Below are 24,759 nucleotides of genomic sequence, written 5' to 3'. Positions count from 1 at the left end.
CTAAATTAGCATTTGGCTCCATCCCTGGTTGATTTTAACTTTTAAGTAAAAACGTTTTTCATCAACATTGTCGTTTGAATAGTAACAATAATATGATAGAGTGATTAGAATTCCTCACCTTGCAATAGGTACCACAATTTAAATGTTCACTGCTGGAATTTCCTTATTACAAACTGTTACAACATTGTGGCACAACAGGTGAGACTCCAGCATCCCATATCGCAGTACTGGTTTGTGTGCTGCTGCTCTGCTTCCAAACCAGATCCCTACTAATGTGCCTGAGAGGGCAGTGGGTGTCTGTTTAAATGCTTGGGCCCCTGCCACCTGAGGGAGACCTGGATGGAATTCCCAGCCCAGCCCTGGCTGTTGCAGCCATCTGGAAAATGAACCAGCAGATGAAAAAGATCTGGTCTCTTCCTCTGTGTCACTCCACCTGTCAGATAAATGTATCTTTTAAATAATGAAAATGAAGAATTATGTGCCTTGGTTAAGTGAGCTTTAATGGAAAGAAAAGCTCAGAACTTCTAAGAGGTCAAATGTCAGATGAACTCTTGAGGAGCTGCACTGTTGCCAGGAGGTTCAGTGTGTTGGGGTGACATTGAGGACTGACTGGGAAAGGAGGCAGGCGAGGAGAGGTGAAACAGGTGGCTGCAGGCCTCCCAGCCCTGTGGCATCTGGAGCTTTTGAATGCAGGAGGCACAACTTCTTTCTCTAACAGGGAGTTGGGTGGGGATAGAAATAAGTTGGTGCTCATGTACGTTAAACCTCTGACAGTTCATGCCAGGTATTTGAGAGACCCTAGCAGCTGCTTTATAGAACCCTGGTATTTGAAAGCAAATGATTGTTTTTTATTTATTTGTTTGTGTGTTTATTTATTTATTTATTTTGCTGTCAAATAAGTTTACGATAAGATGAGGCATACCAACATAGAAAACACTGCCTTCCTCATTATATATATACAGGCTTCAGTGTCATGAAATTTTAAAAGTTTAAAGAACTTTAACTGCCTTAGAGTGAAGATACTCAAACATTCTTGTCACGTTTGAATGTTTCCTTCTACAGTAGACTTTGAGGGTTTGAGAACCCCCTTCCAGTGATGAGAAGTATGGATAGTTTGCTGTCCATTACATAGACTTTTTTCAGTGCCTCAAATATAACAAACTGTATTCCTTCTCTAAAGGATAGAATCCTGCTCTGGGTACTGTTACTATTGTTTGGCATTGTCTTTTGGATTAGTGATTAAAGATACCCTCTATTCTTTTCATGGATTTCTACTCTTTATCATAAATTTCTAATCCATTTCTCTGTTCATAAACATTTAAGTTGTAATAAATACCATACACACACATATATGTATATGGAAATGGACTTCAGAGAGTTCATGGAAAATTTGCATGCTTTTAAAATTCTATTTTCCATGAAATTTTTGAAGCTCCCTTATCTGTCTTTGCCTGTTTGAACTAATGTTTTTGTGAGATAAGTGCAAGGAAGGAAAATTCCTAGAAAATAGGTATGGCATGTTACCTTGTCCTCTATCAAATGGTTTATCAACATTATAATTTTATAGAAAGTAAACAGTTCATAGAAAGCTTCTAGTCATATAAAAATATTTTAAATGACAGCTTTAAACCTTTTTCTTACAGTGATGGAATGGGGGGAGGACATTAAAGCAATTTCAAAAGATGAAGCAGTGATGTTGGTGAATCATCAAGCAACAGGAGATGTGTGCACGCTGATGATGTGCCTGCAGGACAAAGGCCTGGTAAGCCACCCCGAGGGCAGCAGGGCTATGCTGGGCAGGGGCCACGGCAGGAGCCTAGGATTGGACTCAGCACTCACTGTTTTGCTGAAAACCTAGAAAATAAAAAAAAGAAAAGTCTACCTGTACATCTTAAAAATAGTATAGATATGGATCGATAGCTGTATCAGTACATATTTAATTGTAAATCACTCTAGGAGGGGGATTTAGAGATTAGAAAAATACCTGGGGTAATAAAAATTGTATCTCAGAAACCGTTTTTAAAAAATATCTACTGGGTTGGAAGCACAAAGTTACTACAGTTCAAAGTAGTGGGTTGTAGTTTCAGAAACAGAAACTCAAGAAGCATTGTAAAATTAATCAGTGAATTAGATGATCTTGGGGATCTCTAGCCAGCAGAAGTAAGATCATTATTACTTTAAATTTCATTTACAAAGTGGATTCAAAGAAAATATATTAGATTTATTTTACCCAGTCTTGCTGTGTTTGGGCTATTGATTTTACATTACTTAGATTGCTAGCTAAAATATAGTAATGGGGGTCAGCATTTTGCTCTGAGCAGGTTTGGCTGCCTCTGGTGATGCCAGCATCTCAGAGAGCCAGCTTGACTCCCAGCTCTGCATATAGTCCAGCTCCCTGTTGATGTGCTATAGGGAAGGTGGCTACGGCTGCTGTAACCCGTGGGAGTGACTCAGATGGAGTTTCTGGCTCCTGGCTTCCACCTGGCCCTGCCTGGACCATTGTGCCTCTTTGGGAAGTGAAACAGCAGGTAGGAGAGCTCTCTCTCCACCTCTCTGATGCTCTGTATTTCAAATATTTATTTAAAAAGAGAGATTAATTAAAAATAATAAAATATATCAGCAAATTGAATAGATTTAAAAATAGATTAAAAGTAAATTGATCACTTACCAAATTGTGCTCTCTTTGGCAGCACAAATACTAAAATTAGAATGTTGCAGAGAGGATTCCAAGGCCCTGTGCAATGGTCTGTGGTGGAGGAGATCACCATGTACCTGATGGGGATGGAAAGCTTTGTGTAGAGGATAGGACTTAAACTTGGCCTTGAAGCAAAGTAGAATTTAGTCAGGAGGAGCACAAGAGCAGGTCCTGCTTTAGGGGAACCATCCTGGCAGGAACAGGTGAGAGCAGGAGGGGGCAGTTTATTAGGTCCTGAAGATTTTGATTTACCAGGTCAGGGTAGGGTAAAAAAGGAGGGAAAATTAAAGTGAAGTATGTTGTGGTTATTGCAAATCTGAGTTTTTTGTTTGTTTATCTGAAAAGCATAGGCGTAATCTTGGTAGAACGAGAAATAAATTCAATCCTTTATGTATTCTGAATATTGAAGTGTTTAATCATTGCATAGATATATTTGCATTTATGATGATGCATTTTAACTGTTCAATAAAGGTATGATTAAATTTTATAAAAACTGATCTTATTTGGCTTTCTGTGAAAGAAAATGTACTTAATACATTTTACTTGTCCCATAAATTCATGATATTAACATTTTATAAAAACAAGTTTTATTTATCCTTCTATTAAAGATAATCCCCAGTTGTCTTAACAGTTTTAAACTCACTAATACAGTAGTTACATTTACATCAATTAATCTGAGGGAATACAGTATCCTTATGTGGTTTTTGACTCTCAAGGAATGATTAAAATGGTCAGTGTAAATATGCCTGTTTTCTGATCCAGATTGGTATAGATATTAACTGTGTCAATCAGACTGTTAGGTAACCTGAAATTTACCAATCTTGTCGACAAAAGGAAGTTTGGTTATTTTTTTGCCTTTGTAAAATAAATTTGAGTTTGTTCACATTTGTTTTATTGTCCTGAGTTGCTTGTATTTTCAGGCTAGTTAATACTGAACATTTAATGCCCTACAAGAGTTTTCTTTTTGTAATATTCCCTCATAAAGAAATAATAAAAAACAGTGGTTAAGGCATGATTATCTCCACCTCTTACTAGAAATTTGCTACTAACTATAGAGCAATAACTTACAATAAGAATATTTACCTGCTAAATTTTAAGCCAGTTTAAAACTACTGCTTTCATGGTGATATAATTATAACATAGCTTTTTTAATTCAGGAGACTCCCAGGACCACCAGTCAGTGTTCTCAGTGGAGATACGGCTGGCATTTTGCTAACACAACACCGTTGTTTGGGGACTGTCCTGCACAGTGCTGTATGTTTTACATAGTGGTCTGCCACCTGCTAAATGGTAGTAGCAGTCTTAGTGACATCCTTATCCCAAGGAGAACCACTGCCCTCACTGTCATTTCAAGCAGAAATGATGGCAGTCTGTCTATTTGGTATTGCCATCCAGATGGTCAAGTGTGTGCTTCCAGATGAAGGACAGTTGTGTAGACTGATTTTATCTGCCAGAGATAATAGATAAAGTTCTAAGTGTCCAACTACCAACATTGACTGTTAATTTAGGAGGTATGTGTTCACTGATCCTTCTTTGTTTTTATTTCAGAAATGTGACCCAGTGACAAACTACTTTTTTCCAAATGGGCTAGCTGGTATATTTTTAATAAGTAATTGAAATAAGGCAGTTTGTCCTTTTATAGTGATTTACAATAACGCTAAGAGCATGTATTTCTACAAAAACAAAAAACAACAGCAAAAAAAAAAAAAAAAAAAGCTTTATATTGACTTGTGAGAGTTTACCTAAAATAATTGAGCACAAATCTCAATATAGTTCAGGAATCTTACTGAACTTGATGTTTTAAGATGCATTTATTTTTATTGGAAAGAGAGATTTACAGAGAGGAGGAGAGACAGAGAGAAAGATCTTCCATCTGCTGATTCACTCCCCAAGTGGCCACAGTGGCCGGAGCTGAGCTGGTCCAAAGCTTCTTCCAGGTCTCCCACGTGGGTGCCAAGGCTTTGGGACATCCTCTGCTGCCTTCCCAGGCCACAGCAGGGAGCTGGATGGGAAGTGGAGCAGCTGGGACATGAACTGGCACCCATATGAGAACCCAGTGGATGCAAGGCAAGAACTTTAGCCACTAGTCTACTGTGCCGAGCTCTGAACTTGGTGTTTTAATGACCATTCTAACTTAAGAGTTAAATTCATAAAGATTAAGCATAAATACCAATTATGTAAACACCCAGAGATTAATACATCTGAACTATACATCATACTGTGTATCAAGTTGAAATTTTTTAAGGGATATTTTGAAAGGCAGGGTTACATAGAATATGTTTTTTAGGGCTTATTTTTTTTCTTTTTATTGATTGTATTGCATTATGTGGCACAGATTTATAGGCACTGGGATTCCCCCGCCCCTCCCCAAGCCCTCCCCCCATGGTGGATTCCTCCACCTTGTTGCATTACCACAGTTCAGAATCAGTTGAGATCCTTTCATTGCAAGTATTTACCAAGCATTATTGTCCAGATAAGTTCAACGGTTTCTTGGGGAGACCATCTCTGGTCTGAAGGTAGAGTCGGCAGAGTATCATCCTGATCAATTGAAAGCCCCGACATTACATCGGTAACAATTTATAGCATTATGGAATTAATTGACATGGTATTGAGTAACCAATATGTTAAAAAAAGAGAGAAAAAAAAAGAATGCAAGTTCTGAACCACATCCTGTGACTTCTTCATTGACATTTCAATTATCAGTTTATATACAACCAGGTTCTATACACCTTAAAATTACATAGAGTATTAGAGAGAGAGAAGAGAGATCTTTCATCCACTGATTCACCCTCCAAATTGTCACAATGACCAGGGCTGAGCCAAGCCAAAACCAGGAATCAGGAACTCCATCAGGCTCTCCTTTTGGGCGGCAAGAACCCAGACAGTTAGATCATATTCGACTGCTGTCCTAAGCATATTAACAGGGAGCTAGATGGAAAGTGGAGCTTTCAAGACATAATCTAGTGCTCAAATGGGATGCTGACATTTCAGGAAATGGTTTAACTTGCTGTATCACAATGCTGGCCCCTTAAAAAAATACAGGTTGAGTCCACTTTGTTTGGGGGGGCATCACTTTTTAATAAATTCCATTTATTTTGAAATTCATTTTTATTTAAACAAAGTGAACTTTGCAAAGCAAAACAAGATTGAAAAGTGAGATTGGGGTTATTTTACTCTAATTCAACTTGGCAACTGAGTTGTTCACTTAGGCATGCTTTTATTTTTTTAAAGTAATTTAATATAGTAAAGCTTAGAGGATAGGGGTGTGTAACTGAAAAACTAAGGCGGAAGCTGTAATATTATATATTTGTGGGCTTTTAGAGTGCTTTTGTAAAAGCAGCATATAAATGTTGAATTTTTCCTTGTTCTAAATCCGCATAATTTGGTGCTTAGAGCCGATGTTTACATTTGTTATTCCCATGAGAAACCACAGTTGTGCTCATCACATGCTCGACTGAGATTCTCGCTTTATTTAAGGCTTATAACAAGGAATGCTGCTTCCTCAGCAGGAAAGAACAATTAAGCAATTCATCAATTAGATCTTACTTACACTTACCATTAATTTTAAAATTTGCTTGAGACGAAGTCCCCTGCTGCAAATATGTGTTTTTGATTTTAAGAACTGTGGCATTAAACATATTTTTATGCTGGCATAAATTCACAAAATGAATTTATGAAAGATTTTTAAAATACTCTGCTATTTTTGACATTAACTTTTAACATTTTAGCCATTAAGGTATAATTATATTTCACATAGTTTTAGTACTTATTAATAAAGCATATAGCCCTCATTTGACAACCTTCACAACTCTTTGATTAGCTGGAAATGATTTTGTAATGATTTTTCTTATGCATAAGAACTACCAGACCTGGGTTAGGACAGAACAGATTTGAAATCATTTAAGTCCAGATTTAAGAAACTAGTTCAGCGTTGCTTGTACAGATGGCTTAGCATTCTAAGACTTGTAATCAGGTCCTGTAATTTTTCATGCAGGCTTCGTTAGTAATTGCATTTTTTTTTTAGAAAAAGCCATTAGATTTAAGAAATTTAGGATAACCCAGGTTGTGCTTCGATGATTTTATTTAGACCTTGGAGACTTGGCTAAAGTCAGGTTTGTTTTATACAACACTCATTTATCTCTTGCTTTTAAATATTTTAGGTTGTTGCTCAAATGATGTGGTTGATGGATCATATTTTTAAATATACGAACTTTGGAATTGTTTCTCTGATTCATGGAGACTTCTTTATAAGACAGGTAAGTGATGAACGTTTTTTTCCCACAAAGGTAGCCTGTCAGACTGATTCTTTATTATGAAAAGAGGCAAAACAAGACCAGTTCTAAGTAGATCCAGCCCCAGTGTCTCAGAGAATGCTTCTTCTGAATTTGTGTTCCATAAACATTTATTTCAGTCTGAATTTGAGTATGTCAAGTGATTATCATGCAGATATTCTAATCTCTGCTTTCTTTCCATCTGGAAAGTATAGTTGAATTTAGTAAGCATTTATCTAGCCCTGCCACAGTCCCTGCTTTTTTGCTGGTTGGCTGTGTGAATTGGGCAAATTACTTACTGTTCAAAGGGTCCTCATTTTTCAAGTGAAAATTATAGATAGTATTCCCCTGAGACAGTTCTTGTAAATGAAGTAATAATGTGAAACTTCCAACAGTGCCTACTACTCACATTGTGATTTTATCATGATTATTATTCTTGTCTATATTAACACTATTATTTTTATTTATAAGGTCTTGTTATGTGAAACAGGATATCTAAATTACCAATAAGAAAATTATTTAAATAGATGTAACATAATAGGAAATATTTTGGGACTTCATTGTTGGAAAAGTGAATTTAAAAAATTGAATTCATCAGGTTTCTGAGACTCTGGAGAATCTTCAGAGAAGAGGATATTTAGCATAAATTTTAAAGAATGAGTATAGACTTGACAGATGAAGGTGGATTGAAAAAGTCCCCACTGTTAGGAAATGTTCAGTACATGGAAGAGAATGATGAGAATGATAGCCACCAGGCAAGCCAACACTGCATTGGAATGTGTCCCTGGTGGGCTACCAGTATCATACACTGTCCCCAAATAGGTACATGGTGTAGCTGTGTGAAAGATTTTGAGTATTTTTTTAATATTTTAATTATTTATTTGGAAACTGAAGTTAGAGAGAAAAGAAGATTTTCCATCCACTGGTTCACTTCTCAAATGGTCACAACAGCCAGGACTGGACTAGGCCAAAGCTAGGAGTCAGGAGCTTGCTGCCAGTCTCCCCCATTGGGTGGTAGGAGCTCAAAGACATGGGACAACTCTGCTTCCTGCTAGGGCACATTAGCAGGGAGCTGGATCAAAAGTGGAGCAACTGGGACTTAAAGAAGTGCCCATATGCAACATTAGCTTTGCAAATAGTGACTATTCATTATGCCACAATGCCAGATCCTGATCTGTCAAAGTTTTTATGTGTGGTAACGCCACACTTACTTTGTGCTTGTATATTTAGCAGCTTTAGCCTGGTTAATGTAGTGTTTTGTATATAATGAGCAATTAGTAGCTTCACATCTAATTAAGACTTTTCTAAGAATCACAAATTCAAAAAGCAGCTGGAAACAAGTATCAAAGCTTCTAAGGTTTGCATAAGTGGATGTCATAAAACACATGGGCTTTATTCCAGTTTTATGTACACAACCCGTCTTAATTTTTCACCTGCTATGTTGTCTAATTTATTCTAGAGTAATATCCTTGGTTCGTCTAACCAGAGAGACAGAAAGAACTATGTGTGGGAAGCTCAGAAAGAAGTGGCAATGGAGATTAACCACTGGTGATAGACTGTGGTCAGAGCAACCTTGCACAGAGCCTAGCCTGGTACCTCAGAGAAGACAGCAGATCCAGCAACTAGGAAGTTGAGGAGCCTGGGGAACACAGTGCAAAAACTAGAGCCCCTTTCATCCTGGTAGTCTGAAGAAACTGTGGGATTTTGTTCCTAGACCATTTTGACAGGATCACCAAGACAAGTAAAAATAGTTTACTTGTGAATGTGAAAATTTACTGTCTGCCTTAACCATACTCAGTCTAGTTCAGTAAACTAGCTAAAAAAAAAAATGCCTTGTTTGCTTTCCACACTAATTATCTAAGGTACCCCTATAAATTGGTTGGCTGGAAATTATTAATAAATTGATCTCACAGGAAGGAGAAACTTTAGTGATGTTGAGTTACAGGTTTGGGGTCTTCCTGTACATTTTTCCGGATTCCTTTTTGCAATCAGCAAGTCATCCTCTTTCCTGTCTGCTCACAGCAAAGCTCCAGGTCATCAGAATGTTGTTCCGCATTCACTCTTTCTGAATGTACCCCGCAGACCTCCTATGTGTGCCCACAGACCTCCTGTGTGTGCCCGCAGACCCCCTGTGTGTGCCCGCAGACCCCCTTGTGTGTGCCCGCAGACCCCCTGTGTGTGCCCGCAGACCCCCTGTGTGTGCTCGCAGACCCCCTGTGTGTGCCCGCAGACCCCCTGTGTGTGCCCGCAGACCCCCTTGTGTGTGCCCGCAGACCCCCTGTGTGTGCCCGCAGACCCCCTGTGTGTGCTCGCAGACCCCCTTGTGTGTGCTCTGGTACTTGTCTTCTGACTTAGATGATGGGATCTTTTTGTTGTAGGGACCAGCAGATTTTTCAAATATAAGTAAAAATGTAGCACTTCCTTGTTCAAAGCAGCCCTGTGGCTTTACCACCCACAAGCCTGACCTGTGAACAGGGTCCTTATTTGCTATCAGCCCCCCTCTGCAGTTCCGTCTCCCACTGCTGAGGCTCTGCCTCATCACCCTTGAGCCATGCTGCCCTCGGTACTGCTCTTGGAACATTCAAATTGTGGTGTTTGGGAGATTCTGCTGTTGTCTCCACTGGGTGTCATCCTTCACAGAGGTCCGCCCCTTCAAGGCACCTTCCATTGTCCTTGACCCTTCACCAATTCTTACACTCCATATTCACCATCTTCCCAGCGAAGAATAGAAGGTCCACGAAGGTCTCTCGTTTACTCTAAGTGTCCAGAAGAGTGCTTGGCAGATGATAGTAAATAGTGAATTGATGAGTGAGTCTGTTTTCAGGGGCAGTCAGAAAAATGTACTTTTCCTGCACAATAATTATTTAAATGATTGCTGCTAATGTCCTTGGGTGTTTGGTTTTTTTTCCTACTGTGGTCAAAAAAGAAGCAAGCAGAGTTCAGGGAAGGGAACTGACTCTTCGGTATTAGAATTGGGTCTTGACTAAGAAACTGGGGCTTGTCTTTACTCTTGTGGCCTTGCCCTTCAGAAGCACCTGCACTACTATGTGTGTGTCCCTTCCAGGGAAGATCTTATCGGGACCAACAGCTGCTGCTTCTCAAGAAGCACCTAGAGAAGAACTACAGGAGCAGAGACCGGAAATGGATCGTTTTGTTTCCAGAAGGAGGCTTCCTCAGGAAGAGGCGAGAAACAAGCCAGGCATTTGCCAAAAAGAACAACTTGCCATTTCTTACTCATGTCACTCTGCCAAGGGTTGGTGCAACAAAGATTATTCTGAGTGCACTGGTAGCACGGCAGGAAAATGGAAGCCCAGCAGGAGGAGATGCTAAGGAATTAGGTATGGTGACTGTTGGCATTTTTCTGTTTTTGCAATTAAGCGAGTTCCAAAAGATACTGTTTTTTTAAAATATATTTAAATTTGACAAAGGGAAGAATTAGGGACAATGTGAAACTATAATTTTTTAGGTTTCTATTTATGCAGGTAGTTTATAATGATAATAATCTATTCAAATAAAGCAAATGCTGTAAGTCAAATGTGTCTTTCCCTCACCCTAACCTCATTCTGGAATATTCTCAGTGCTGCAGGAGCATTCTATAAGTGATTATTTATGAAACTGTTTCTGTAGAATCATCAGGTAAAAGATAGAGATGTAGAAATGACCTGTTTGAAAAACTAATTCTTTTTATGTGAATGATAATGTTTTGTCATTTTTCATATTGTTAACTATAGAAAGTTTTTTGCTTGTTTTTAATGCTGAGAATTTAATGTTGTCAGAGTACTAAGAGCCTTCAAGTGTTAATAAATAACTCAGTTATTCCACTGCAAATAATGCTTATCAAAAGGAAATAATCTGAAATATAAGCAAAGAAGTTTATCATAGTGTTATTTACAATTACAAAAAAAATCAAATAGCCAGAGGGAAAACAGATAAGTAGTTATGTAATATCCATACAATAGAGAAGTTTTGTTAACTTGGAAAAATGCTTGTGCTGTATATAATGTAAATGGGTTAGGGGAAATAAAACAATAATGTGAACCCAAGTCTTTTTTTTTAAGATTTATGTATTTATTTTTATTATTGAGAGGCAGATATACAGAAAGAAGAGACAGAGAGAAAGATCCTTTGTCAGTTGGTACACTCCCCAGGTGGCCAGAGCTGAACCAAGCCAAAGCCAGCAGCCAGGAGCGTCTTCTGAGTCTCCCATGCAGGTGCAGGGTCCAAGGGCTTTGGGACATTGTCAAATGCTTTCCCAGGGCACAAGAGGGAGCTGGATGGGAAGTGAAACAGCTGGGATACAAACCCCATATGGGATCCTGGCGGCTGCAAGGCAAGGACTTTAACCACTAGGCTATTACACTGGGCTCATGAATCCAACTCTCTTTTTGTTTTGTTTTGTTTTAGATTTTTATTTATTTTTATTGGAAAGGCAGATATACAGAGAGGAGGAGAGACAGAGAGGAAGATATTCTGTCTGATGATTCACTCCCCAAATGGCTGGAGCTGAGCCATTCTGAAGGCAGGAGCCCGGGTCCTATTCTGGGTCTCCCACACAGGTACAGGGTCCCAAGGCTTTGGGCCGTCCTCGACTGCTTTCCCAGCCCACAAGCAGGGAGCTGGATGGGAAGTGGGGGTCGCCAGGATTAGAACCGGTGCCCATATGGGATCCCGGCGCATTCAAGGTGAGGACTTCAGCTGCTAGGCTACCGCAACGGGCCCTCATGAGCCCAATTCTTAAAACACTGACTTAGTAGCAGGTTCCTGGAAAGAGAACCCCAAAATGTGAGCACTGATTCCCTTCTCTGAGCTATAACATCATGCGTGATTTCCCCTCCATCTCTTTATACTTTTGTGGATTTTCCAAATTTTAAAATGAGTATATGTTGCTTTTATGAGTAGGAGAAGGTAAGCCTTAATTTGGAGATCATCTAGTAAATTGTGAAGTTTTGCAAAAAATGTTTGTGGCATAAGCATGAAGACTGTTTTGAAAAAGTATATCTCAGGGGCCCGGCGGCGTGGCCTAGCGGCTAAAGTCCTCGCCTTGGGAGCCCCGGGATCCCATATGGGCGCCGGTTCTAGTCCCGGCAGCTCCACTTCCCATCCAGCTCCCTGCTTGTGGCCTGGGAAGGCAGGAGAGGATGGCCCAAGGCTTTGGGACCCTGCACCCTCGTGGGAGACCTGGAGGAGGTTCCTGGTTCCCGGCATCGGTTTGGCGCGCACCGGCCCGTTGCGGCTCACTTGGGGAGTGAAACATCGGATGGAAGATCTTCCTCTCTGTCTCTCCTCCTCTCTGTATATCCGGCTTTTCAGTAATAATAAAATCTTTAAAAAAAAAAAAAAAGTATATCTCAGACACTGCTGCTGTGAAAACTTGGTATGATAAATTGTAAATTTAAAGATGAACTCACTAGGCCTGTTTGGTAGCATTTTGTTATTTCCTTTACTGTTGTTTAAGATTGGAATAATTGACCGTTGGAAACACAGGGGATCTCAAAATGCTCAGGGAAAATGTATGTTTATAAACAAGCTACACATAGATTTCAAATGTTTTCTTGGGCCCAGGCATCTTTAGTTCTATTTTCCATGAAATTCCTGAAGTGCTCACATGCTGGTTCTTAAGTGAGAATTAGGACCAGATACAAAACCAGTGCCGGTGAGAGTGTGTTGAGTTTTCTCCTCTCAAGAAGCTGCGTGGCAGTCAGGACTCTTAATCATTCATCATATATTAAAAAGCCAAATTGAAAATCTTTTAATAGAAGAGGAAGGTTCAGGATAGCTTCCCTGCTGGAGAGATGCTGTGGCGCCGTCAGCAAAGCCAGCGCTTGGAGTCCAAGGCTTTCCAAAGAGGATGAAGCCCAAAACGACCACTGTTTTCCAGTAGTGCCTCCCCCTCAGGCCCCCATGTTGGTACCTGCGCTGCTCCAGTTGACAAAGGGCAGTGTGAACCTGAGGCATGATATTGAGGAAAAATGGGTTTTTTGTTTGGAAAGAAATGATTTCTGCTTATAACCAGTACAAAGTAGTATAGGATTTATCCAACCTTAATTAAAATATTCCAGCTATTTAGGAAAAACCATTAAGTGTCTTGGAAAACTGTTTTTACGTGAAACCGTTTACTTCTGTGTGTTTTGGTGTTTTGCGTTTTACTTTCCGTGGTTTTTATATGTTCTGACATTTTAGTCCCTTTAAGTGAAAACCCTGGCTTTGTGTTTGTCTTCATCTGTGGGGCTTCCATGTGCATCAGTGTTGAGTTCTGGCTGAGGAACTCTGGAAAGGTTGGGATTGTTTCAGATGTATGGTGTGTTGTAACAAATAGTAAGCTGAACTCTGCTGACTCACGCTTCTCCATCACTGTATTAGGAGAATTTTCAAACATGCATCTGTGATAGAAGTATTTTACAATGGACATCAATGAGATGGCCAGTTAGCGTCTGCAGTTAACAGCTTACTGTGTTTGCCTACTCACATGTCTCTCCATCCATTAGTCCATCTTGGATTTTCTTTTTTATGCATCTCAAAATAATATGCAATATCCCTCAACATTTCAGCACACATATTTCTGGCAGCTTTTAAAGTGTGTTTATTTACATAAATTGTTACCTTATTAATAATGTGTTATTTAAACCTTTATTTGAAAGCAAAGAGAGAGACTGATTTATTGATTCACTTCCCAAATGCCTGTCTCAGCCTGGGTTGGGCCAGGCTGGAGCTACCCCCTCCAAGTCTCCCGCATGGGTGACTGAGGACCCAAGTACCTGAGCCACCCCCTGTGCCTTGCAGGGTGTGCGCTAGCAGGAAACCCAGGTCTGGACCAGGCCAGGACTTAACCCCAGGCGCTCCAGTGCAGAGCAAGAACATCCCAACCCTGATCCCTTTATTTGTTTTTTCTTTTATATTTTTTTCCAGAATGTTGTTTTAAAATCTTTAAAGAGTTTAAGAGCGTTTTTCAATTATTTGTCATATAAAAATAATTATCACTGGTTCCTAATGTGTATTTGGACTTATAAAGCAGCAGAGTTACACTTTAAAGTTGTCCCTCAGCAGTCTCTGGGAGGATTCCCCTCTCAGTTCTTGCTCGACTTTGTGCTCAGTGCTGGGAATAAAAACCATTTCACATGTCTGTTCCCCATGTCAAGTCTGGCTGAGCTTCTGAATCCAGCTTCCTGCTAACGCACACACTGAGGGGCAGCAGGGGTTGGTCTAAGTGCTTGAGTCCTTGCTGCCCACATAGGAGATCTGGCTTGGTTTTCCTGGCTCGTGGTTCCTGGCTGCAGCCTGGCCCAGCCCTGGCTTGTTAGCAAGCATTTGAGGAGTGAATCGACAGATGAAAGATCTCTCTAACCTTTCAAATAAATCAAAAATGACAAAACAAAATTTGAAAAACTGCAAAGGGCCAAACAAAACAGCACTTCCCTGTTCCTGTTCTACAACGGGACTACCTGTTGTGTGGCAGCAAGGTTTAGCTTGCTTTTTTGTGTATATAACTCTTGTTAAAATTGGGGGATGCTTCTGTTTTTAAACAAGAGCAACAACTAACAATAATGTGTGAAAATGCTGAAGTTTGTTTCTATGCTCCATTATTTATTAACATCTTGCAAGAATTGCAAATCTCAGTGTTTGTCTTGTGTTAAATTTAGAGAATGATTTTTGTTTTGAAGTCTGTTTTCCATTTTTGTGATGTAATACTTTAGCTTCTGGCTTTCTCATAGGCCTCCTTTTTTTTTTTTTAATTAGAGTGATAAATATAAATTGCGCTTTTATAGTCCCTAATATATTGAATACTTAAATGGTAGCATGTTCACTAAATCATAGTGCTGTTCTGTTTGTTTTGCAACTCGTCAATATTAAGAAATATATATAAGAAATATATTGAGAATATGTTGAGAAATGCTTAATTTCATCCTACATGTGTTGTAGAACAATAGTACCCAAAGTTTATCCTGTTTTTTAGTGCAACAGTATATCAGTATGCTGTATACTGCTCAAGTAATCTGTACTGTGATTTTTGCTGCAGGTTATGTAAAAATTGACCCACTTTTAGGTCATTTTTTCTTTGTTCTCAGAGAGCAAATCAAAAGGCCTCCAGTGGATAATAGATACAACGATAGCTTACCCCAAAGCTGAGCCTATAGATATTCAAACCTGGATTCTGGGCTACAGGAAGCCAACAGTCACTCATGTACATTACAGGTAAGAATTCAGTCTTAGTGCTTAGTTCATACCCAACAGACCTTCCTCAAAACATGTGAATGTTCTAGTATTTAGTTTTTATTTGGACAGCACAAGTGGTTGGCTCAAAAGTCATTCTTACACTGTATTTTTGAAGTCCTTTTCGCTGAGTGATAAATGTCTCTGCAAATGACTTTCTAGAGGCACTGATTATTGCATTGATACTAGAGTAAATAACTTGAAGGATGTACTCACCTGGCCTAAAAAAAATGTATTAATAGAAAAAGAATTTGTTTTGCAATCAAAATGTAAAATTATCTCAGTGATTAAATTGGTAATTTCGATATCTAACTTCCATGTAAAATTTTTAATGTTTTAATATGCTTACGTCAGGTGTGTAAATAACAACCAAAACATTTATTGAATGGACGATGCTATCACTATTTTTTTCGTATAGATTTCAGGATAGATGTTTCGTGTGAATTATGAAAATATTGATATCAAAAAATCATATACTGATGATGCCTGTGTATGTTTGATCATTTTCTAGATCGATTAGCTTTACTGTTTATTGAAAACCTAACCCATGGCCCCTAAGCTTGTAAACCCAGGAAGACGACAATTGCTATGGAAGTCAATAGGAGAACTACTCAAGTCAATGGTGGTAGAGAGACAGTGTGTTTTCTTGTGAGTAAGTCAGAAGAGTTTTACAAATATGAGTGCAGAGTTGGAAAACTGTAAAGCAAAATTTAAAGCTTAAATATTATGGCTTGAGTTGTTGGTGAGTGCTGACGATTCTGAAAGTAATTTTAATATGTGACTTGCACAAAAGTCACACTTTGACTGCCTTGAGTGCAGTAACCTTGAGTGCAGTAACCGTCTGCTGGCAGCTGCCCCTGGGGAGGGGCTGTTACTTCTCATTATACAAAAAAAGTTCTTTTTATGGTTTGAATGTATGAATTCTTCAGTTAAAAAAGTCAGTTGAAAGAAAAGTTACTCATAGAATTTAGAATTTGCAACTTGAATAATTATAACAAAAAGCATTTTCATCTGGTAGCTTTAAAAATTTAGCAATGTCACATTTAAAATAAATCCCATTTAATAGATATTAAACAGATTTTTTTCCATTTTGAATCTAGGATATTGAAACACTCAAATTGCATAAATTGTTTAGATTTTTATATTCCAGGATTTTAATCCGTAATTTAAAGTGGTTTTAAGAGAATTAACTCTAATGATATTTTTTGATGTAAAAGAACAAAGTAGAATAGAGTAATTATGATAAAGGCTAGTTATTTGGCATATTTGGGGCTAAGTTTTAAGGCAGCTTGACCCCAGTAACTGTGAGTAACTGAATGGTACTGGCACATGTGGGACCCTCTTGGGTACTAACCATCTGTGTGTAGGGATTTACTCGCCTCAACTCCCCCTCAGGGGGCTTTGCTGGGAGTGAGTCACCTTCAAGGATGCTTGAGCTAACCATGGCATTTCCCGCCTACAAGGGAACGTTGTTCCATGATAAGGCTTTTTCCCATCATTGCTTGTAATTATTGTTCATTTCCCTCCTACTTCTCCTGTCTAATAATTTCCTTCATTATTCCCATCTGCTTTTCTACCCTCTCTTATGGTCTGTTTCTTTACTTCTGTGTCCTGCTTTTCCATGGAAAGGGTGGAGTTTTTGCCATCAATCACTATTCAGTTGCCTGTTGGAAATGGAAACTTACACTTTAATCTTCAGTTCTGTTTGTTGTTAGTAATGTTTACCACCCACAGGTTCTTTTTTTTCTCTACACCAGGTTAGCTTTTTTTCTTCCTTTATTTAAAAAAAATAAAGCATTTTAGTTTGATACCATTCAGTGTAAAAGTGTTTAATATGTGTGTGGTCTTAGTTGGATTTGGGTTTGTATTTCTATAATGAAGTTGGAGATCTGAATAATCTGCAACAATTTGTATATTAATTTTTGCTGCAGCCTCAGCAATATTTGCTGTTAATGAATCAGAAATAATATTTGGCCCTGTTTCATATTTTCTTGATCTTTTCTGGATGAGAGCATTTTACTTATCTATCGTTTGTATTACTTTTTTTCTCATAATTTAAAATAAAGCATCATCCTGTCCTGGAAGATACATCTAATTTCTTTTAAACTATTTGTAAGTTACACATGAAAGGAATATTTATATGTTGCTGTGGCACATAAGTCAGATTCTCCAGAAAAGCAGGACTAATAGGTTATGTGTGTCAATGCATAAGAGGGGCTTGTTGATTGCTTCACGGGCGCCTGGAAGTCCCTTGATCTGCAGCTGGCCAGCAGAGAGCCCGGCAAGGCCCGGAGTGCTGCTGCAGTCCCGTCCTGCCTTGGAGCCCCGTAGTCACGGAAGCCAGTGTTCCAAGTCCTGGTACAGTCTGAACCCCAAGAACTGGGGGGTTGGTGGCCTAAGGCCTGTGATAGGGCATTGGTTCTGTGGGTCACAGTGGGAGGCCTGATGTGGCAGCACCGCAGGCGTAGGGAGCAGTAATACTTGGGAAGTATCAGTTAAGTGTATGTGTGATTTTTTTTTTCTTACCACTTTTGCTGTTTTCCTCTGAGTCTGAATCTGGTTCAGAGTTAAAAGTTTTTAACATCACTACACAGAGAAAACATGGAAGTGTTTTAAGCAAATAGATCAGTGTCATATTTTGGTTACCGGATAGTTCATTCCGTTGAGTAAGCACTTGATAAGCCTCTTACTGGGTTTAAAGGGTAGAAAATGAATAAAGATGTAATAAAGCCAGGTTTAAGCAATGCCATTTCATATTCTCAAGTAACATTGTGGCTTGCTAGAGCTTTGTTTTGCAAGAAGCAGGGCCGAATTATCCTGTGAAGCAAAGCAGTGGGTTGGGTGCTGTTCCTCTCCACACAGCATTAAGATCCAAACTATTTACTGGCATGACTGTAGATTGGCTACCTGTTGAGTTTTGTGAAATAACTCCTTGGTTTTCCCTGTATGTAGGAGTTTATATCTGAGCCTCTGAATTCTATTTTCAAATAACCAAGTGGATTTGGTTTGTTTGCTTGTTTTCATAGCTTTTTAATGGTTCCAAGAGGAAACGATGAATACCACAATTTAGAATATTGAGGATTAGGCCAGAGCAGCTTAGTGCAAGCTGATGGCTCAAAATAATGTCAAATTTGATGGCTTGTCTGTAAAGGCTTTTGTAACAAGTGATTTCTGAGTTAGTCATGTCATGCTAACCACGGTGATGTCAGTCAGCTACCTGAGCCCATGGTATGGGGTGGCTGTCTACAGATGGAACCTTCCAAAATTTTGCCCTGGCATATTACAGTCAGTTTTATTCAGTTGAGCAAACCTGAGTTCAAGGATCAGGTACCGATTTGTATATGGAGTATACAAAGACGAGAGTAATGCAGTCTTATAGAGTAAACAGATGCGTAATATAGAACACAGACTGATCATTGTAGATATACTCACAAAGGACAGAGTTGGCATTGAGAACGTCTTTAAGTAAGAAGTGATGGCAGGAACATTGAAGGGGATCAGGGACAGCAGTGTAAGGTAGCCGTTTAGCATTTAGGGTAGAAAGTCAACCATTAAATGTTAAATGAGATAATTTGGAAATAGTGCATTCACATGCTTATAAGCTATATGGAAATAAATAGCAGAAATAATAATTAGAAGGGAGTATGTCTGGGAAACATGTATCTGAGGAGGAAAAGAATAGGGCTATTATATTTTTAATTTGTTTTTCATTTCATTTGGGAGTCAGGGAGACCGAAAGACAGAGAGAGCTTCCATCTTCTGGTTCACCCCCCAGAGTCCCACACCTGGGTAGGACATGGACAGGCTAACACCAGGAGCCTGAACTCCACTCATGTATCCCACACGGGTGCAGGAATCCAGGTAGTTGGGCTGTCACCTGTGGCCTTCCTGGACGCTTACTAGCAGGAAGCTAGATGCTGGCATCCCAAGTCAGTGTTCCAAGCAGGGACTTAGGACGTTATTTTTCATCATCTGCCTTACATTCCACTTTATCTTCTAAAAATAAAGTCTGAATACATTAGTTAAATTTTATGTTTTACATTTTTTAATTCTACTCCTTTAGGCTAAACATAGGTTATCTTTTCTGTGTATCCTGTGCCATAAGCAAGCATCACATTCCATCATTAAAATTCATAACAATGCTCTTTGAACCCATCAGATGATGTTTAGCCTATTCTGAATGTTTACTGTTTCGTAGCCTACTGATACATTATTAGCCTTTTGAAAACAATAACTGTTTATCTTAGCATTTCTGTCAGTGCTTATTTCCTTACATGTTGTTGACATAATTGAATTGAGCATTTAGTCATGTTTTTGTTTCTTGGTTCATATTCTGAAGTCTTGACAGCATATAAGTTCAAATGTTTTAACTTGAACTTAGTGTAATCTGCTAAGCATTATTTTATATCTTTTTGTGTTTTATTTATTTTTAAATTGGTTTTGTTTATGTGAAAGGCAGAGAGATAATGATCTTCCATCCACAGGTTTACACCCCAAATACCTGCAACAGCGAGAGCTGGGCCAGGCTGAAGTTGGGAACCAAGAACTCAGTCCAGGTCTCCCACCTGGGAATGTCTCAACTATCTGAGCCTTCACCTGTTGCTTCCCAGGAAGCTGGAATTGGAAGGGAAGCCAGAACTAGAGCCAGGCAACGCCAGTGTCAGGGCCAGGCATCTAAACGCCTCTGCCCTTACAACTGCTCTGAGTTTTATCTAGTGCTCTTTAGTCTTCTAGGGAGTTGGGTAGAGTTCTTTGTATTTAAGAGCACATTGTGGGTGACTGAAAATAAGAAATTTTGTTTCTTAAACATTAGAAGCTAGTTTCTCATTTGGATGGCAGATGGTTATACATAAATATGTATTTACTTAAATCTTACAAGAACTCCTCTTATTTGATTCCAAGAGGACTTGGTATTCAATGCATTTGATCCCTTGCCATATTAGGGGATTAGTCATTTTAATATTTTAATCCCATGGTGACCAAACAATCAGAGTAATAGGAGTCGATTGCTCTTGAGGGAGCATTTGGTCTGCCCTCCTGGCTGTCTATTAAGTCGAGAGAATATCCAGGCTATTCTGGGCAGATGGTAGGCGGGGCTCACTGTCAAAACACAGCCCTCTCTGAGGCTCATCCCCATGGAAAGCGATGGATGCTACGCCAACTTTTCCACATTCTTACATTCAGTTGGTAAACCTGAATTTTTCTTTGTTTAATTTAAGCTTATTTTTAATGCTTGTTTTCTCCTTCTAAAGATATTTTAAATGCTTGTTCAAGGTCTTCAACCTGTGGCTCTTGCTAAGTTATTCTTACGTTGGTTAGACCTGTTTTTTTTTTTTTTTTTTTGAAGATTTATTCATTTTTATTACAGCCAGATATACACAGAGGAGGAGAGACAGAGAGGAAGATCTTCCGTCCAATGATTCACTCCCCAAGTGAGCCGCAACGGGCCGGTGCACGCCGATCAGAAGCCGGGAACCTGGAACTTCCTCCAGATCTCCCACGCGGGTGCAGGGTCCCAATGCATTGGACCGTCCTCGACTGCTTTCCCAGGCCACAAGCAGGGAGCTGGATGGGAAATGGAGCTGCTGGGATTAGAACCAGCACCCATATGGGATCCCGGGGCCTTCAAGGCGAGGACTTAAGCCGCTAGGCCACGCCGCCGGGCCCTAGACCTGTTTTTATATTAACAGAAACTGCATTGATCTCATATAATGAAGTGCATACCTGCCAGTAGTATCTGATATGCTTCTCTTACAAAGACTATCTGTTCTGTGCTAACCTCAGGGCTTGTGGTATTCTTAGAACAAAGGAACCTCTTAGATGAATTATCCGTACTAGGCCTTACTGACCGATAGAATTTTAATAGGTAGAGAGGGGAAAGGATAGATAGGCATGTTGTGCAGTAATAACTATATGAATAAACACCTAACAGAAGCAGTATATAGTGAATCTGTAGGAAACAGTAATATAACATGAATAAAGAAGTTGTAGAAAGTGAAGTAAACAAGCGAGTTCAGATTTTGGTGCATTCTAAAAGCCAAGAGCAATACTTGTAGCTGTAAGTTCCAGAACGCCCAATTCAGATGGAATTAAACTTTAGCCATAAGGGAATTTATTGGCTTACTTAACTGGACATCCAGAGTAACACAGGTCCCGTGATAGGCTAAATCTAGTGACTCGAGCTGTGTGTCTCAGTTATTTTCTCCTGATTAGGTTGGCTTCATCCTTACCTGGTAGCAGCAGAGCCAACAAATTCAAGGCCTCATCTTTTCACAGCTAAAGGAAGAGCTTGATTTAACTTTTCTGTAATTTCTCTTTTTTTTTTTAAGATTTGTTTTTATTGGAAAGGCAGACATACAGAGAGAAAGAGATATGAAGATAAAGATCTGTCCATTGAGTCACTCCCCAAGTGGCTGCCATGGCCAGAGCTAAACTGATCTGAAGCCAGGAGCCAGGAGTTTCCTCTGGGTCTCCCATGCCAGTACAGGGTCCCAAGGTCTTGGACCATCCTCAGCTGCCTTCCCAGGCCGCAAACAGGGAGCTGGATGGAAAGCAGAGTAGTCGAGACAAACTGCTCCCCATATGGGATCCTGGTGGATGTAAGACAAGGACTTTGGCCACTAGGCTATCATGCTGGGCCCTCTGTGATTTCTCTTAAACTTTTGTAATCTCTTAATGAACGTTTATTCTAATATGTTTGGGCCTGGCTATGGCTGAGGGTTTGCTCATCTATGATGACTGGCTCTAAAATTGTTTTTGATGGTCATGGTGCCAGGACTCCCACAATTAGCTGAGTGATAACAGATTTGCAGACTTTTTCTTTGGTGAGAGGATCCCTAAGAGTGACTTTGTACAAAAGCCTTTTCTGTTAAATCTTGCCACACAGCAAAGGTAATATATCTTAGGAGGTTAAAAATAATGCAAATACTTGACTGATGCATCTGCATAAGAAGCTTGAACAAGTTTCTGTATAAGTTCTAGCCTCCCCATGTGACACTAGCTAGTGGAGACTGTAGGAAAGTCAGAAACTCGCCCTCCAGTGCTGCCTCTTGCCCTGTCAGCTTGCACCTGGTCACCGCCCGCTGCCGTGCACTAATTACTCTTTATGTCTTGTCCAGACTTTCTAATCGTTACTGTGACCTACTCTGTCATTACAAGAAGCAGAACCCCTCTCTTGCTTTATTTTAATGGATATTAAAAGTCCCAGGGGCAGTTACAGCTTAAGAGGTGAGAGAATAGGTTTTGCTCTGAAGTGTGCTTCTCTTCACCTCTCAAGCCTTTTCCTTTCATGGCAGACCTACATCGTATAAAGTGACTCTAAACATATTCACCAGAAACACATGGCAGCACTAAGTTATAAGATGTATATGTTTAAAAATGGTTTTTACTATTAATATTGAAATGAAAATTCAAGACATCTGACATCTTAGAGTGGAAGGTCCCCAAGAATGTGTTATGAATGGAGTCTCAAGAGTTTGTCCCCAAACTGGCATAGATCAGTTTATAAATACTGATAGCTGCATCTAAATAAGATGTTTCTGACTAATTTTACTCTAGTTTAAAAATCTTTCTATGAGAGGAATATTGAAAAATTAGTATAGTTTTTAAAAAATATCTTTCAAAATTACTAATGCATTTTCACTTTGGTACTAGCAATTTTGCTACTAGAAATTGTAAGTAAACTTGGATTTCTATGCAGTCGTGTTATTACTACACTGTTCAGTACCTTTCTCCACTCCTGACTAATACAGTGGGGCCCTTATCCACGTGCTTTCTGCACTACCTTACTTCCACTTCAGGGCTCCCACAGATTACCTGCTGGCCGGGTTTCCAGCATTTGAGGGTGATGTTGGAGTCTGTGTGTTTTGGGAGCAGTGCCATTACCTGCTGCGTGAGCAACGAGGGGCTACTGGGAAGGCCTCCAGGTGGTGCGGTGGGTGAGCCCTGCTGAGGCATGTGGGAATCATGTGCCACAATGAAAAAGGGGCCCTGCGAATGTGGAGGAGAAAGTGAGGCATCTCCTGGGGCTGCTGGGTGCTCTCTTGAAGAGGAGATTTCCAGTGGGAGAGTGAGTGGCACAGTGGACATCACGGTTGTCTGCGCCCTGTTGTGGCTCTATAAGAAGGTCTGGGGCCTGGTGTCTGCTAGGCTTTTCCCAGTGCCAACCACTGGCTCCTCCCCTGTGTTAACCAGCCCCAGTTCCTGGCTGTCTTGGAGGAAGTGAAACTAGGTGAGAAGATGGCCCACTTTGATGCTGAAAAGCTTGCAGAGAGCCAACTTAATAAAAACAAATTAAAAAAAAAAAAAAAAAAGATGCCTCTTCAGAAAAAGAAGGGCTCACAGGAAGAGAAGCAAAGGCCCAGACTGAGTCGAAGAGGAGATCACGGGGCCACCCCAGCTGCTGAGGAAGAGATGGACGATGTGAACAGGCACTGGCTGCTGAGCCCAGGGCAAAGGACCCCTTGGCTCACCTCTCCAAGAGTACCCTAGAGTGGGAGGGATGGAAGCCTAAGTGCTCCAACCAGGACACTCTGTGGTGCTGCCACATTTTTTAGAACACTGGTAGTGACTGCTGCTCCCTGTGGTGCATCAAGGACCATTTTCCTGAAGCATTCATGGAGATCTTTGTTAGTTGCAACCTCATTACAGGAATGTGCCAGCGATTGGATAAACTGAGGAAGAAGGCCTTAGCCAGCTTCATCCCCTTTGAAACAAACAGTAGCAGCTCCATTTCTCCACTCTGGGTTTTCTGAGGCCAAGAGCTTGCCTTCCCGCTGAGCCCAGAGTAGTAGGTGGTCCACAGGTTGTGTACATGGAGGAAACAACCTTAGAAGTGAGGAGACCCAGACCCTGTGCCACAGTGCTGGTTCCTCTTTTCAAGTGTTTGAATGTAAATTTCGAATTAAAGTACTGAGTTCTTTAAATTGATTTTTAATAATTTTTTTTCAAACCATGCTGCTTTTCTCCCTATTTTCCCTGTATATAAACAGTTACGTTTGAATGATAAAATACCCCTGACAAGAGACAGCACTCTGGTGATAGATCCAGGCCTTTGAAGGAGGCCGAGGAGAGTCATTCTTGTTAGTGTGGAATCCTTTGTGTAGATTTCACTGATCTAGAGACGTATTCTTTTGATCATACCATGGAAGTCGGCTTCTGATTCTGTGATCGTAAGCATTGCTGTGATGTTCAAAATCTTACCAAGTAACTGACATGCATTTTGCCTAAACCTGAAATAGCAATGGGAAACCCTTTGAAGAACGGCAAGTTGTAGACCCTAGCCAAAGATAGAAAACCATATTAGACCTTTCAGAAATGACAGGGCAACTTCACAGAAGAGCTGTTACATTACCATAATGTGTATTTTCATGACCTCTAGAAACCCCAGTAAAGTAACACTAAATGAAAAAAAAATGTTATTTTTTTTAAAGATTTATTTATTTTATTACAAAGTCAGATATACAGAGAGGAGGAGAGACAGAGAGGAAGATTTTCCGTCCAATGATTCACTCCCCAAGTGAGCCGCAACGGCCAGTGCACGCCGATCCGAAGCCAGGAACCTGGAACCTCTTCCGGGTCTGCCAC

The 24,759-nt window shown here is 39.9% G+C and overlaps 1 protein-coding gene and 1 pseudogene across 2 annotated transcripts in view; both read left to right on the top strand.

The window, feature by feature from the left end:
- Window positions 1-24,759, top strand: part of LPGAT1 (lysophosphatidylglycerol acyltransferase 1) — a 72,600-nt gene that overhangs the window by 39,507 nt on the left and 8,334 nt on the right. For both annotated transcript variants that reach the window (XM_058669158.1, XM_058669159.1), the window contains 4 exons: window positions 1,644-1,762; window positions 6,856-6,951; window positions 10,031-10,304; window positions 15,030-15,156. In XM_058669158.1, coding sequence (XP_058525141.1) covers window positions 1,644-1,762; window positions 6,856-6,951; window positions 10,031-10,304; window positions 15,030-15,156 — 616 coding nt within the window. The remainder of the gene's footprint in view (window positions 1-1,643; window positions 1,763-6,855; window positions 6,952-10,030; window positions 10,305-15,029; window positions 15,157-24,759) is intronic.
- LOC131481294 (elongation factor 1-gamma-like) lies at window positions 22,921-24,102 on the top strand (annotated as a pseudogene).

This window comes from Ochotona princeps, chromosome 10 (genome assembly GCF_030435755.1).
Source record: "Ochotona princeps isolate mOchPri1 chromosome 10, mOchPri1.hap1, whole genome shotgun sequence".
Classification (NCBI taxonomy): Eukaryota; Metazoa; Chordata; class Mammalia; order Lagomorpha; family Ochotonidae; genus Ochotona; species Ochotona princeps.
Note: the sequence above shows the minus strand (reverse complement) of the source record. Positions and strands in the feature narration are given on the sequence as shown.